This window comes from Salmo trutta, chromosome 12 (genome assembly GCF_901001165.1).
Source record: "Salmo trutta chromosome 12, fSalTru1.1, whole genome shotgun sequence".
Classification (NCBI taxonomy): domain Eukaryota; kingdom Metazoa; phylum Chordata; class Actinopteri; order Salmoniformes; family Salmonidae; genus Salmo; species Salmo trutta.
The window spans coordinates 38,910,974-38,928,117 of record NC_042968.1 but is presented as its reverse complement, the minus strand read 5'-3'; the positions used below and the strand labels follow the sequence as shown (position 1 = coordinate 38,928,117).

At 44.0% G+C, this 17,144-nt stretch overlaps 2 protein-coding genes across 2 annotated transcripts; one reads left to right on the top strand and one right to left on the bottom strand.

Annotated features, from left to right (window-relative positions):
• The first annotated feature begins 66 nt into the window (after positions 1–66).
• Positions 67–9,883, top strand: LOC115203522 (calmodulin-like protein 4). The gene is made up of 5 exons (XM_029768284.1): positions 67–710; positions 797–827; positions 1,201–1,341; positions 5,652–5,840; positions 9,357–9,883. Exons 1-5 carry the CDS (start codon positions 708–710, stop codon positions 9,452–9,454), a joined length of 462 nt encoding a protein of 153 aa, XP_029624144.1. The 5' UTR covers positions 67–707; the 3' UTR covers positions 9,455–9,883.
• A 3,163-nt stretch (positions 9,884–13,046) lies between these two features.
• Positions 13,047–14,935, bottom strand: LOC115202711 (relaxin-3 receptor 1-like). The gene has a single exon (XM_029766774.1). It carries the CDS (start codon positions 14,762–14,764, stop codon positions 13,556–13,558), a length of 1,209 nt encoding a protein of 402 aa, XP_029622634.1. The 5' UTR covers positions 14,765–14,935; the 3' UTR covers positions 13,047–13,555.
• Between the last annotated feature and the right edge of the window lie 2,209 nt (positions 14,936–17,144).

Genomic DNA, 17,144 nt, shown 5'->3' with positions numbered 1-17,144 from the left:
ATTGAGAGCATACATTTTAATATTTTTTTCTTACTGGTCCCCCGTGGGAATTGAACCCACAACCCTGGCACTGCACGCACCATGCTCTAAGCACCATGCTCTACCAACTGAGCGGAATACAGAGTACACGCCAGATGTAGGGTATACACACACCAAATTATTATATGCCGTATTAGTACATGGCTGGATTGATAGACAATGACCTCTAGTGGTAATGTTATATATTGCAGCTACCTCAGGAAATGTATATATTATTCAGTGTCATCACTATCCTGTCATTGTCCTTTCACTAGACATTAAATGGTATTGAATTGAATGCGGGAGTTCTATTAGTTGAGCAAGATCAATCATACTTATGCCTACTTTTAATATGGACAAAGTTACTTATCTTACTGAAGAATGTCACTTTTTTTATTCAACTATTATTTTCATATACTGTAACTTGTCTGCTGATGGCCATGCTGTAGTTGAACATATCCTGGTTGTCATAACAGATGATAAGGTAGTTATTAGTATCACAGCTATTTGATAGAAGAGAAAGGGAGAGCATTATATGATACCTTGGATCCACTATCTCGGTTTCCACAGCAACCGGTATTAAATAACATGTACTCTGTGGTGGACTTTAGAACTGGCAGGCAGATGGGTGTGGAGACAGGTGAGGTCAGCCAGTTGCATTCTAAGAAGAGAGATCTCTGACTACAGACATGGTGAGAAAAAACTATTGAATTGTTTTGTGTTTACTAATTTCTGTACATGTTTAGGCCAATTCATGGTGTATTGTGTTTTTCCTCAGGCTAAATTCCTGTCAGGAACTCAGATCAACGGTAAGGTGTGCTATATTGTTGCTAGCTTTTCTTTTGGTGTGTGGGAGGTCACATGGGACATAAATAATGTCATTATTTTTCAATAAATTGATATTGAACAGTTGAGTAAAATGTTGTGACAAACTTTGAGAGCAATGTCTTTTTAAAAAGGGCATTTTAGAAAATAATAATCCCAATTGAGGTTAAAAGTATGATTTACTTATTTCTCTACACTTGTGAGACAAGAACATTTTAATTGCCTCCTTGGTGAGGAGAAAGCATTTTGACATTGTAATATGCACTGTTTTTAGAAAGGATTTTCATGATTAGTTTTTTAGTTTCTTTTCACCCAGAACAATAGTGCATTATTTACCTGTTTTTCCTCTTCCTGTAGAGTTCAAGGAATGTTTCTCCTTGTACGACAAGAAGCGCAAGGGGAAGATTGAAGCCAAGGACCTGATCACAGTTATGCGCTGTCTGGGGACGAGTCCCACCTTCGGTGAGATCGACCGACACCTGCAGGTCCACAAGATAGGTACGCCATCAAGGGCCCCTCACTTACCCTGGGGGCATCTCAGTAGTCTAGAGCGACTTACCCTGGGGGGCATCTCAGTAGTCTAGAGCGACTTACCCTGGGGGGCATCTCAGTAATCTAGAGCGACTTACCCTGGGGGGCATCTCAGTAGTCTAGTGACTTACCCTGGGGGCATCTCAGTAGTCTAGAGTGACTTACCCTGGGGGGCATCTCAGTAGTCTAGAGTGACTTACCCTGGGGGGGGGCATCTCAGTAGTCTAGAGTGACTTACCCTAGGGGCATCTCAGTAGTCTAGAGTGACTTACCCTGGGGGGAATCTCAGTAGTCTAGAGCGACTTACCCTGGGGGGCATCTCAGTAATCTAGAGTGACTTACCCTGGGGGCATCTCAGTAGTCTAGAGTGACTTACCATGGGGGCATCTCAGTAGTCTAGTGACTTACCCTGGGGGGGCATCTCAGTAGTCTAGTGACTTACCCTGGGGGGCATCTCATTAGTCTAGAGTGACTTACCATGGGGGCATCTCAGTAGTCTAGAGTGACTTACCCTGGGGGGCATCTCAGTAGTCTAGAGTGACTTACCCTGGGGGGCATCTCAGTAGTCTGGAGTGACTGACCCTGGGGGGCATCTCTGTAGTCTAGAGTGACTGACCCTGGGGGGCATCTCAGTAGTCTAGTGACTTACCCTGGGGGCATCTCAGTAGTCAGAGTGACTGACCCTGGGGGGCATCTCAGTAGCCTAGAGTGACTTACCCTGGGGGGGGCATCTCAGTAGTCTAGTGACTTACCCTGGGGGCATCTCAGTAGTCAGAGTGACTGACCCTGGGGGGCATCTCAGTAGCCTAGAGTGACTTACCCTGGGGGGGGCATCTCAGTAGTCTAGAGTGACTTACCCTGGGGGCATCTCAGTAGTCTAGAGTGACTTACCCTGGGGGGGCATCTCAGTAGTCTAGTGACTTACCCTGGGGGGGCATCTCAGTAGTCTAGAGTGACTTACCCTGGGGGGGCATCTCAGTAGTCTAGTGACTTACCCTGGGGGGGCATCTCAGTAGTCTAGTGACTTACCCTGGGGGGCATCTCAGTAGTCTAGTGACTTACCCTGGGGGCATCTCAGTAGTCTAGTGACTTACCCTGGGGGCATCTCAGTAGTCTAGAGTGACTTACCCTGGGGGGCATCTCAGTAGTCTAGAGTGACTGACCCTGGGGGGCATCTCAGTAGTCTAGTGACTTACCCTGGGGGCATCTCAGTAGTCAGAGTGACTGACCCTGGGGGGAATCTCAGTAGCCTAGAGTGACTTACCCTGGGGGGGGCATCTCAGTAGTCTAGAGTGACTTACCCTGGGGGCATCTCAGTAGTCTAGTGACTTACCCTGGGGGGGCATCTCAGTAGTCTAGTGACTTACCCTGGGGGGGCATCTCAGTAGTCTAGTGACTTACCCTGGGGGCATCTCAGTAGTCTAGTGACTTACCCTGGGGGCATCTCATTAGTCTAGAGTGACTTACCCTGGGGGCATCTCAGTAGTCTAGAGTGACTTACCCTGGGGGCATCTCAGTAGTCTAGAGTGACTGACCCTGGGGGGCATCTCAGTAGTCTAGTGACTTACCCTGGGGGCATCTCAGTAGTCTAGAGTGACTTACCCTGGGGGGGGCATCTCAGTAGTCTAGAGTGACTTACCCTGGGGGGGCATCTCAGTAGTCTAGAGTGACTTACCCTGGGGGCATCTCAGTAGTCTAGTGACTTCCCCTGGGGGCATCTCAGTAGTCTAGTGACGGACCCTGGGGGGCATCTCAGTAGTCTAGTGACTTACCCTGGGGGCATCTCAGTAGTCTAGAGTGACTGACCCTGGGGGGAATCTCAGTAGTCTAGAGTGACTGACCCTGGGGGCATCTCAGTAGTCTAGAGTGACTGACCCTGGGGGGCATCTCAGTAGTCTAGTGACTTACCCTGGGGGCATCTCAGTAGTCTAGAGTGACTTACCCTGGGGGGGCATCTCAGTAGTCTAGAGTGACTTACCCTGGGGGGGCATCTCAGTAGTCTAGAGTGACTTACCCTGGGGGCATCTCAGTAGTCTAGTGACTTCCCCTGGGGGCATCTCAGTAGTCTAGAGTGACTGACCCTGGGGGGAATCTCAGTAGTCTAGAGTGACTGACCCTGGGGGGGCATCTCAGTAGTCTAGTGACTTACCATGGGGGCATCTCAGTAGTCTAGAGTGACTTACCCTGGGGGGAATCTCAGTAGTCTAGAGTGACTGACCCTGGGGGGGCATCTCAGTAGTCTAGTGACTTACCATGGGGGCATCTCAGTGGTCAGTCAAGTGAAAATGATGGTCAGTAAAGAAAACTTGAAGCTCGTCTCTCAATTTAAAAAAAAAAAACATGTCAATACTTTGCCCCTTGATAACCAGTGCACTTCTGTATGCTGTAAAAGCATTACATGGTCGCTGCCAGTATCATTGCATAGTGCAGAAAATACACGAGCACACCCTTCTCATTAACCTGCAGTGAGTTATTCACAATTTTCAATTAACAAATAACGTTTTATATGTAAGATGGCGAAATGAAGAGCAAAATTATTATTATTATTTGTGCCCTGGTCCTATAAGAGCTCTTTGTCACTTCCCATGAGCCGGGTTGTGACAAAAACTCACATCCATTCTAAGGTTTAATAAATGTATCTTATAGTGTGTGTGAGGCAGGCTTACAATGATGTAAAAAAACAACATTTGACAGTGCACTGACCCTGGTGCTAGAGGGGGTACACAGCAAGAGGTTGAATGTTTGAAGGGGTACAGGACTATAAAAGGTTTGGGAACCACTGGCCTATAGCCCTCAAACTCAACTCTGGACCTCAAAGACCTCAAAGTTTCATTGTTCCCCTCTAATCAGGGACAGAATTAGACCTGGGACAGCAGGTGTATGCAATTAATGATCAGGTAAAACAGAAGACCAGCAGGCTCCGGACCTCGTAGGGTAAGAGTTGAGTACCCCTGGTCGAGAGTGACTTACGCTGGGGGGAATGTCAATAGTCTACAGTAAGTCTCTCCAACCCTGTTTCTAGGGAGCTACCATCCTGTAGGTTTTCGCACCAAACCTGATTGTAATAATTAGCTAGTTAATAAGCTGAACCAGGTTAGTTACAACTGGTGTTGGAGTGAAGGGTAGCTCTCCAGGAACAGGGTTGGGAGAGCCCTGGTCTAGAGTTACTTACCCTGGGGGCATCTCAATAGTCTATAGCAGGGGTATTCAACTCTTACCCTATGAGGTCCGGAGCCTGCTGGTTTTCTGTTCTACCTGATAATTAACTTCACCCACCTGGTGTCCCAGGTCTAAATCAGTCCCTGATTAGATGGGAATGATGAAAAAACACAGTGGAACTGGTTGAGTTTGAGGGTTCTAAAGGGACTTCCTCTCCTTCACCACAGCTTGTTTAAAGGTCAGTGCAGATGAAGGGAACGAGCAGGGAAGCGGAAGCCATTAGAATATTGAGGCGGCTCTAGACACCTGTTGATCTAGCCATACTGTCTATGAATCGTAGTGAGGTTTTGGCTGTAAATTATTTAGTAGGCAGGCAAGCCGCCACTTGGGGGATGGGTAGAGGGGAGAAGTTGTCACATTGAGTGTAACCTACACTTTAGCTGAAATCTGTCCCAAGCTTGTTCCAATTACATTTATTACATTAAAAAAACGATTTCATCTTCTCTCAGCTCTTCATAATTGCTGCACTGAACTTTTTAACCTGGGGGAAGTACTGAAAAATATTAAAACCAATTAACTGATTTGGTCATGTGAAAGTGGCTTTGGTTAGAACACGTTTGACTCAACAGAATTTTTTTCCATCAATCCCCAACTTCCCGATTACAATATTGAACAGAATGTTTTTCTCAGAGTCAAGAAGTTGTCCTGCTCTGTTACTCTGAACTTTATGCCCATTTGCAGTTCATTATTTTACACATTTAAACAGACAGCCCAATTCTGATATTTTTTCCGTTTTTTTTTTTACCAATCAGATCAGCGCTGAAAAAGATGTGAAAAGATCTGATGTGATTGGTCTAAAGATCCATTAGTGGAAAAAATATCAGAATTGTGCTGCCTGTGTAAATGCAGCCATATTGACACACTACGCATCCCTAACACGTTATTTTATTGAAGAAGTAAAGAATAATCAACAATGCTCAGTACAGTTGTATGAAAATATACCACAACTCGGCCATGTAGCAGATAACCAATCACTTTAACAGCAGCATTTAGGCCTATTTTGGATCAATGGTGCCCTTTGCAGGTGATTAGTTCTACTAATATCCTTCCTTCTCCAGATAAGAAGGGCGAGCTAGACTTCTCCACCTTCCTGACCATGATGCATCGGCAGATCCAGCAGGAGGACCCCAAGGCGGAGATCCTGGAGGCCATGAGGATGACGGACAAGCAGAAGAAGGGCTACATCCTGGCCTCAGAGCTCCGGGCCAAGCTCACCAAGCTGGGAGAGAAGCTAACTGATAAAGAAGGTAGCCTACAATGTGTTTCTATCACTAGGGGTTTTAGCTGACATGGATTAAGACCAGACTAGATATAATGCCTATGGAGCCTCTATTGAAAATGCTGTATAATGCAGGAGCAGTAGGTAGGCTGAATCTGACTCTGGGAAACTGGCCCTGAAAGTGCAGCTCAACAGTCTCAATTCGCTCCTTCTTACAATCTCTTATACATCATCTGCACTGGTCTGAACACATGGTAGAGGTACATAAAATAAAAAGTGAAATATAACTGGTAGAACTTTACCTGGTATTAGTTTATCAGTTCAGCTCTTTTAACCCTTAACACTTGTACCCGTATATGGGTTGAAAATGGCAGATTTGGACAGTGATAAACACCAAGATTGGATCTCAGTGTCTGTACAGTAACATGCTATACATGACGTCAGAGCTCAGGCTCTGTGCTTCACAGCTCTGTCTGGGTTTTGACTGACAAGCGATCTGAACTTGAGCACTGCAGCGACAACAAGTTGCCCCCATCCCTCCAGCGAATTGGGCAACTTGTTAAAATGTTTTGTCTGCGTGAGGGAAACGTTGATCCCTCCAGGGAATTGGGCAACTTGTTAAAATGTTTTGTCTGCGTGAGGGAAACGTTGATCCCTCCAGGGAATTGGGCAACTTGTTAAAATGTTTTGTCTGCGTGAGGGAAACGTTGATCCCTCCAGGGAATTGGGCAACTTGTTAAAATGTTTTGTCTGCGTGAGGGAAACGTTGTAAATGAAGAGGACTCCATGTATTGTGAAAGAGGAAACGTTGAGGATTATAATAAATACTGCGTTGATGTCATACAAGCTTAACACCCGTGAGTCCAAATGTGCACTTCACATTTCCATGTCATAGATCTAATTTCATATACAGCGTTTATGATCACCATGTTTGATGTATAGTTACAAGAAGACATGGCGTCATACCCTGGTTTATTTTGAACAGAATGAGTCTGTCTACAGTGAAGAACATTTGCCTTGGCACACGCACCTGAATGCACTCATGATGCCTTTCTATAGACTGGTTGGGTGTTTAGCAACAACCGCGCAACTATGGGGTTGGCTTAGATTGTTGAAATGTTAAATATATTTGTATTTATTGAAAACACAAATCAATTTGCACAATGAGCACTTGTCTCTCAAATACATTGTTACAGTTGTTGGTTAGCTATCTAGCAAATGTTTGCCATATTAGCAGAGACACGACATCTGTCCAAACACCTCAAAACAAGACATGTTATCAAGAAGAAAATAAAACTACAATTCCTCTCATGGCAGCTTCTTGTCATTGTTGGTAGCTACTGGCCATCCAGAATCACAACATGACTTCTACCCCATTGAATCACGTGACGTTGTCAGATAACCAGTCTATGCACACCAAATTTACGATATGTTTCCCTAAATTGCATTTTGAAATCATAGCACTTTCATATCATATTGTATTACTTAGCTAGTCATGTTGGCAATAGAACAAGCTTTCAAACGATTCCCATCTGACCCAGATTGCGATTTTATAATGGACCGTTCTTGGATTGCTTAAACAACAACAGTAATTGTGTGATTGCAGGGTTGTGTTCCAAACAAAATAACTACACGTGTCCTCGCTCTAATTCCTCAACAGCACAGCTAGGAGCTCAAAAAAGCACCTTACAGTTGAAGCCTTTTTTTTTTTGTCATAAAAGTGCATTGACATTTCTTAGGAAATGTGCACACTTTGGAGAGGTGTGTGGCCACTAAGACACCAATTACACCTCTCTCTCAAACCTCTTATTGTTCTGTCTTATGTTGCAACTACAACACATTTTACAGGAATATTATATTTCTGAATGTATCCAGAGTATTTTCACATTTTGTGATGAACAAATGGGGCAAAAAAGTACATAATGTAAAATGCACATAAAATCAAGTGCTTGTATTCAGTCTTGTCAGGTAAACTGTTGTACTCACCTCTTGGTCTAATTATCTCTAAACTGTTCCCTTTCAATTTCTACCATGCTTATGCTTTTCATATTTCTTCTGTAAGAAACATGTCAAGGTAGCCCTAACCAGTTCCAGGCTGTGTCACAGGCGGATGTGACCGGGAGCCCCATGTTGCGGCGCACAATTGGCCCAGCATCGTCCGGGTTAGGGGATAGTTTGGCCGGAGGGGGATTTCCTTGTCTCATTGTGCTCTAGCGGCTCCTTGTGGCGGGCCGGGCTCTGACACATTGGTGCGACTGGCTTCCGGGTTAAGCAAGCAGTGTGTCAAGAAGCAGCGCGGCTTGGCAGGTCATGTTTCGGAGGACGCATGGCTCTCGACCTTCGCCTGTCCCGAGTCCGTTGGGGGAGTTGCAGCGATGAGACAAGTTCGTGACTACCAATTGGATATCACGAAATTGTGGAGAAAAAGGGGGTATCTTTTTTTAATTTTTTTTATTATGTGGCCCTATCCATAGGCCAATTCACAGGAGTGTAAAGGCTTAAATAGGTGCAGAAACAAGGCCACTTTAGACTGTTGTGATGCACCAAGTGGCTCCAAGAGACCCTATGGAAATACACATGCAGATGGGAGCTTCCCCACTGGGCACACACTGGTTGAATCAACGTTATTTCCACCTCATTTCAATGAAATTGAGTTGATGTCTGTCCCAGTGGGTCAAGTCATCCTCATTCTGCAGGCTCTAGTTTTGTCTAATCTTGATTATTGTCCAGTCATGTGGTCCAGTGTTGCAAGGAAAGACCTAGCTAAGCTGCAGCTGGCCCAGAACAGAGCGGCACGTTTTGCTCTTCATTGTAATCAGAGGGCTGATATAAATACTATGTAGTCTCTCTTGGCTAAGAGTTGAGAGACTGACTGCATCACTTCTTTTTATAAGGAACATTCATGTGTTGAAAATCCCAAATTGTTTGCATAGTCAACTTACACACAGCTCTGACACACACACTTATCCCACCAGACATGCCACCAGGGGTCTTTTCACAGTCCCCAAATCCAGAACAAATTCAAGAAAGCGTACAATATTATATAGAGCCCTTATTGCATGGAACTTCCTTCCATCTCAGATTGCTCAAATAAACAGCAAACCTGGTTTCAAAAAACAGATAAATAAACACCTCACGGCACAACGCCTCTCTCCTATTTGACCTAGATAGTTTGTGTGTATGTATTGATATGTAGGCTTCATTCATATGTCGGCTACGTGTGCCTTTTAAAAGAAATGTATGTAGTTCTCTGCTTGAGCTGATGATGAATGATGTTCTGTAGTATGTCATTCTGTATTATGTTTCATGTTTTGTGTGGACCCCAGGAAGAGTAGCTGCTGCTTTTGCAACAGCTAATGGGGATCCTACTAAAATACCAAATGTGTCAACACATGCATGAACTGATTCTTGTGTAAATTTGCAAATGATAAAACACATAATTTGAATGGAGTTAATTTTTAAAAGTTTCTACCTGCTAACATACTTGTTGTTGGTCCCAGATCAGCGAATTAACATGAAGTTATTTCCCCTCTAAACTTTGCAGTGGACGAGCTATTCAGAGAAGCCAACGTGAAGTCTAATGGCAAGGTGCACTATGAGGAGTTCACCAGGATGGTGACACTACCATCAGTGGATTACTGAGGGACAGGACAGGAGGAGATGATGTCCTTTATGACAGGGAAGCATGGTCATGGAAGGGACCTGGTTATGCATGCACTGAGCATTACCCAACCACCTCCATGCACTGAGCATTACCCAACCACCTCCATGCACTGAGCATTACCCAACCACCTCCATGCACTGAGCATTACCCAACCACCTCCATGCACTGAGCATTACCCAACCACCTCCATGCACTGAGCATTACCCAACCACCTCTATGCACTGAGCATTATCCAACCACCTCCATGCTCTTAATTTATTGATCATCTAGGTTTGTGTCTATTGTACTCTACTTTCATTTATTCAAGTGCATTTGATGAATTAAATGGATGTCTTTTGGGGGGGGGGTTATTTGAGTAGCTGCTGCATGTGCAATATGTAATGGACATTAAAATCAACTAAACTCCCTTTTGATTTTGAGTTTTTAACTGTTTGTTGAATTTGTGTTCTAGGTGTATCATTTTATAAATGTAGTTTACATGATGCAGTCGTTCGAGCTCTTTCAGCCATACCATTCAACTAAAACGTTGTTTGTTCCTCCCACAATATTCTTTACAATAACAATTTAGGTCAATATCTACATGTCATAATAACCAAATTATTCAACGTCATTAGTAGGAATATATATATATTTTTTAAATACTAGATATGTAGGAAGGACCGAATTCTTTGCACACACGCTGGGCATTTTGTCAAGACGGCAACTGGAGCCTGCAATTCCAGATTAATTTTCTGTGCACACACCATGCATTTTGGGCGTAAATTACGCATGTCAAAGGAATTCTCTGCCTAATGTATTGTCAGTGAGCATATATTATTTTTCCAAGAATGTAATGCCATTTAATTTAGTCATCCAATAGAGCTAATCCATTATTAAGGAGTGCAGGGAGAATATGTGGAGAATATACATGGAACTGACTAAATGAAGGAAACACTTGAGTAAATGAGGGATACCAAAGTATATTGAAAGCGGGTGCTTCCACACGTGTGGTTCCTGAGCAATTAAAACATCCCATCATGCTTAGGGTCACGTATAAAATTGCCCAGTTGTCTGTTATTTTGGCTACCGTGGCTAGAAGAGACCTATCTCTGTGACTTTGAAAGAGGGATCTCAAAGGAACATAGCATGTTTAGAGAGTGTGTGTGTGTCACCAGATCTCAACCCAATTGAACACTAATGGGAGATTCTGGAGCGATGCCTGAGACGGCGTTTTCCACCACCATCAACAAAACACCAATATGGAATTTCTCGTGGAAGAATGGCGTTGGATCCCTCCAATAGAGTTCCAGACTCTACTGGTAGACTGGTTGGTTGCCCAATGTGGCACGTGGTTGCGCAATGCCCTATTTAACCACTTGTTGGTGTTTCCTTTATCTTGGCAGTTACCTGTACATGTCTACTTCATTTCATCATGACCCAGCACCCAGCGTTTCCCAAACTTGTTCCTGGGGGACTCCAAGGAATGCACATTTTGGTTTTTGCCCTAGCACTACACAGCTGATTCAAATAACCATAGCTTGATGATGAGTTGACTATTTGAATCTGTTGTGCTAGGGCAAAAACCTAAATGTTGTCCCGAGGACCGAGTTTGGGAAACGCTTCACCACACCTACCAAACGTAATAGTTTTATTTTGATTTAACCAGGTAAGACCCATTGAGGTTAGAAACCTCTTGCCAGGGCGACCTGGCAAAACAGGGAAATAGCAGCGTGTACATAACACAAAAAAATATACAAAATACAAAAAGAAAAAAATACAAAATACATAAAAAAATATTAAACTGCAGCTATCAAAAACATTGTCTTAAAAACCGGGAAGGACACTTAACTCCCCAAACTTGAATATCTTTTGAAGCATGTTCCAGGATGAAGGGGAATTCTGGGAAAAAATTATTGTTTCCCCATATCAGTTCTAGACTTAGGAACAGACGTGGATGGAAGCGACTGTGAACGAAGACTGTATTGAGTGACTGATCTGGTCATTAAGGAACAGAGATACAAAAGGGGCTGCCTTATCAATGCTATCTATTTACACAAAAGTGTACCAGTGTGTTTGCACCATGGAGAGAGAGGTGCATTGCACCAGGGCATACACATCACAGTGATGGGTGAGAGAAGTACCTGGTGTTGGGGATACATCTTAAAGTACCATGATACACTGTGTCCAGAGTTACGGGACCTGCTAAGGCCTGCATACAGGCACTATAACCCAGCACCGATAACAACGTGCTTTGAACAAGATCCTTTCTGACTAACGTTGTAAAACAAGTTTTGTTCATTAAATAATAAACCCAATTTCAACTTCAGTTTCATGGTGAAGTTATCAATGTGCTGTTTAAAATTCAGCTTTTCTTCTAACTAATTCCCAAGATAATTAAAGGAGGTGACCTTATCAGTTTGCTGACTTTTTAGAGTTCAAATCTGTGACTCCATGTGTCTACTTTCAAAGAGAAAACCATAAATGTAGCTTTCCTTGCATTAAGCACAAGTTTCAATTCGAACAGCATCAAAAGCCAACTGTAAATCCTGAAAAGCCTTCAAGATGTACTAGAATAAATAATTGTGTCATCAGCATACAGTCTTCGCTGTATCATTTATATACATTGTAAAAAGGATCAGACCTAAAATTGAGCCCTGGGGAAATGCTTTCATGAGCCTTTGAAACTCAGATGTCATACCCTCTGTGCTACACATTGGATTCTGTCAGAAAGGTCGTTTTGGAACCAATCCAATGCATCAACACTTAAACCAACCTTTTTTGGCAGGGAATGGTCAACAAAGGCCTTTGATAAGTCAATAAAAAGTTAAACACAGTGATGTTTCTTGTCCTGAGCATCTAGAATATCACCTACAACCTTAGTTACTGCAGTAATTGTACTATGCTTGGCTCTAAAACCCGACTGGAATTGAGATCAAATGAGTTATTATACAGAAAGTCTTTCAATTGTGAGTTCAACCAGGTTTTCCAAAGGTGTTTCCAGTGCAGACAGTTTACAAACTGGACTATAGTTATCCAATTGACCTGTACAACACATTGCCTGAATACATCAATCGACCAAGATGTAAAAGGGTGACGTAAGCTGCTTTCCAGACTTTTGTAATCGTGTCACTCGCCAATGAAAGATGCGTGAGAGGGACAGCAAAGATCTCTGCACCAATTTTGGGAAAATAAGGGTTAAATTGGTCCGGGCCGGCCTCTTTCTTAATAGTAATAGATTTGAGTGTCATTACTATTTCTGAAAGTGTAATCTCGGTAAAATTAAGTAGATAACCTTAGGCCGGCTTCCGGAGTTGTCAACCTTCTCAAACTCTCTATATGAACGAAGAAAATACACATACAAATATGCTTATCTTTATTTATAATGTACTGTCTACTTGCAATCCATTATATCGTCGCAGTTACAGCACAGCGGTGCGGCCTTGCGCATTAAGTAATCTCCAATAACGCATTGAATATCTTCTATAATTTCTCGACATCTAATGAGTGTTAGTAATTGGTATCTAGCGTTTTCGAATGTTGCAAATTGACCCACACAACATATTGTCTGAATATATCAATCAACCAAGTTGCTTAATTTATATGCGCTTTATTTCACATACATTGCAATGACCCTTTTACATTCAGCCATAGATTCAGATACCACAACAGAAGCACTGATAACATATTAATATGATCACATTTATTTCGATTTTGATGTACCAAAAATGTGTGCATTGGCTCTGACCGGCAATGTGTGAGCTTGAATGGACGACAGAAGAAACATCTCAACATTCCAACAAAGAGTATAATATCCACAGGGAATATTGACTTCGGTGCACTCTAAATTTGTGACTCTCTGATCTTACAATCAACATGTAATCATTGCGCGTAAAGTTACCAAGTACATGTCCTACCCATCCGAGTGCGTGCCAGGGACGCACCACATTTCTGTAAATACTGCTTTTCACTCCGTTGGCCTACTCTGCGCAATTGGTGCCCCGTGGGTAATGACAACATTGGGAACTCAAGAACTCTGTCATTTATAGTTCCCAAATGCATGCGTAATTGATTACAGCAAGTCGTTTCATAGAGTAAGTGCATTATGTCTGGTGGATGCACTGTGAATCTTCAGGTGCCATTCCGGGTAGACCCGGTATTGCGGGAAGATCCGGTCTGTCAATAAAGGATAGTCGACATTGTGTGGTGTCTAGAAGATTCAACGGAATAACCCCTTGGTTGTCGTCGTGTGTTACACGTGTGTTGCACGTCCCCGTAAACGTACGTATTGTACAGGCTTTGGAGATGGCTGGTGAGGAAATTCTCCAAAACAAATCCTTCAGCATCTTTCTGAATTCTCGTCGCATGAGACAATACAGAACTGGGTTCAAGCAGCTATTGGCATGTGCGAGGCACACAGTCACCGGGAATACATAGGTGTGGACCAAATAGTAAGATTTATCCCAATTGACTGCGTTAAATTTTACCAATACACCCCAGAATGTGATGGCGTGATTTGGCATCCAGCAAAGAAAGAAGGAGAGGACGACGATGGTGACAGATTTGGTCACCCTCGACCTCCTTTTGGGGTGGTTGTTGTTCATGCTCCTCAGACGAATAAACCGTAAGAGCATCAGATAGCAGACGGACACTATCAGCATGGGTATGACGAACGCTATGATAATTTTTTGGAGATGATATAGCGCGAGCCAGTCATGTCCCTCAGGGAACCTGATGAGGCAGAGCTTCTCCCCAGCCACTACTGTCACTGAGGAGAAAATGGTAGTGGGTGCTGTGGCAATGGTTGCGGAGACCCACAGCACCGCGCACACCAATTTCACCGAACACGACCTCTGTCTCGACCGGTTCTTCAGAGCCGAGGCGACAGACCAGTATCTGGTCACACTCATAGCAGTCAGAAAGAACACGCTAGCGTACATGTTCATAACTGTTACGGAAAGGATGATTTTACACATGGCGTCTCCAAACGGCCAGCTGAAGTCCAGTGCGGTGTCCACTGCCCAGAACGGCAGAGTCAACACAAACTGGAAGTCCGTCACTGCCAAGTTGATGATGAAAAAGTTAATACTCGATTTCTTCCGGCCCTGTCTTAACCTCATTAGGAAAAAGACTAACAAGTTCCCAATTAACCCTACCGCGCACACAATGGAGTAAACAACCGAGATGATTATCCTTAGAATCGGGGTGCCGTCCGCGGTCACGTCAATATCCTCCAGACTGCCGAATTTGTCATCATCCATCAAAGTCCTGTTCAACGCCAAAATCCCGCTGTGGTTGAGTAGCTCGCCCATCCTCACAGATAAGAATGCAACACCGGTGCTGCTACTAGCATCAGGGCGCTTCTCGATGGCCTATCAAACACAGAATAGTCCTCGTGCTCCATACAACTGAGTGCTTATTTTAGCTGTTCATTTTATGTAATTGAAGCTTGTATGATAAAAGTTATCGTGTCTACAGTCCTTTATAACACCGCAATCAATGTGAAACTTTGCATCTTGACTGGAGTCTTATACAGGTGCGTAGTCGTGCGCGTTCACAGCGCCTGCCCTTGCATCGCGTGGATTGGTCGATTGAGACATGATGGACCTTTCTCTGATGGACCTTTGTGAATAAACTGCTGATAGGTCTCGACAAAAATATGAATTTTTAGATACCAAAGTAAAATAAGCTACACTGTATGTATAGAAGAATGTGGACACCCTTTCAAATTAGTGGGTCCAGCTATTTCAGCCATACCCTTTGCTGACAGGTGTATATAATTGAGCACAATCTCTATAGACAAACATTGGCAGTAGAATGGCCTTACTGAAGAGCTCAGTGAATTTCAATGTGGATGCCACCTTTCCAACAAGTCAGTTCGTCAAATTTGGAAATGTCTAGGAGCATTAACGGCTCAGCTGGGAAGTGGTAGGCCACACAAGCTCACAGAACAGCACCGCAGAATGCTGTAAAAATCGTCTAGCCTTGGTTGCAACACTCAATACCGAGTTCCAAACTGCCTCTGGAAGCAACATCAGCACAAGAACTGGAGCTTCATGAAATGGGTTTCCATGGCAGAGCAGCCACACACAAGCCTAAAATCACCATGCGCAATGCCAAGTGTCAGCTGGAGTGGTATAAAGCTCACCGCCATTGGACTCTGGAGCAGTGGAAACGTTCTCTGGAGTGATGAATCATGCTTCACCATCTGGCAGTCGGACAGACTAATCTGGGTTTGGCGGATGCGAGGAGAATGCTACCTGTCCCAATGCATAGTGCCAACTGTAAAGTCTGGTGGAAGAGGAATAATGGTCTGGGGCTGTTTTTCATGGTTCAGGCTAGGCCTCTTAGATCCAGTGAAGGGAAATCTTAATGCTACAGAAAACAGTGACATTCTAGACAATTCTGTTCTTCCAACTTTGTGGCAACAGTTTGGGAAAGGCCCTTTCCTGTTCCAGCATGACAATACCCCCATGCACAAAGCGAGGTCCATACAGAAATGGTTTGTTGATCAAGGTGGAAGAACTTGACTGACCTGCACAGAGCCCTGACCTTAACCACATTTGGGATGAATTGGACCACTGACTATGAGGCATCTCTAGTCACCCAACATCAGTGCCCAACCTCACTAATGCTCTTTTGGCTGAATGGAAGCAAGTCCCTGCAGCAATGTTCCAACATCTTGTGGAAAGCCTTCCCAGAAGAGTGGAGGCTGTTATAGCAGCAAAGGGGGGGACCAACTCCATGATTTTGGAATTAGATGTTTGATGAGCAGGAGTCATTTATATATCTTTTTTACCCCTTTTTCTCCCCAATTGGTAGTTACAGTCTTCTCCCACCACTGCAACTCCCAGGGAAGACTCAACCCAGTCAAGCCGCACTGCTTCTTGACACAATGCCCGCTTGACCCGGAAGCCAGCAACAGCAATGTGTCGGAGGAAACACCGTACACCTGGCGACCGTGTCAGCGTGCTTGCGCCCGGCCCGCCACAGGAGTTGCGATGGGACAAGGCCATCCCGGCCGGCCAAACCTCCCCTGAGGCTGCGTCGTCCATGGGTCTCCCGGTCGCGGCGGGCTGCTGTTTTTATATGGAAAAAAGGTCCCTGACGTTTAACAAAATATAATGAATTATGGGAGAGTATTTACTTGACTACTCGCCAATACGTTATGTTTTGAATAGGACCAAAATAGTGTGGAAAAACAATGAAACAGTTGTTCCTCCCTTGTGCACGAAAGAATACCAAAAACTCCCCCTAGTCTCCCCCTAGTCTAGCCTACTCATATCGGTTTCCTTATTTTACTAAAGCTTTAACACGGCAGCACTAGCGGTTCTGTGGGGGGAGTGGGAGGGGGGGGGGGGCAGTGCCCCTGTGACAAGAATTTTGGACCCCCTTGTGGCCCACCTAAATGTGGAGTATGAAATAACTTTACATAACTAATTTTTGCTATCGTTCTTTTTTTACATCCGTTATTAAACAGAAAATACAAATAAATTGTTGAATGATTATGAACATGGTCTTTTGCCTGCTAATGCCTGCAATGCAGTGAAGAAAACGATATGACAACAATAACGTCTAATGTAACTGGCCCCTCTAACAGTACAACTGGCCCCAGCTTGGCCCCCCCAGTTGAAATGGTCTAGAACCGTCACTGCATGGCAGACATTACATTTGAAACGTATTTTTTTAAAC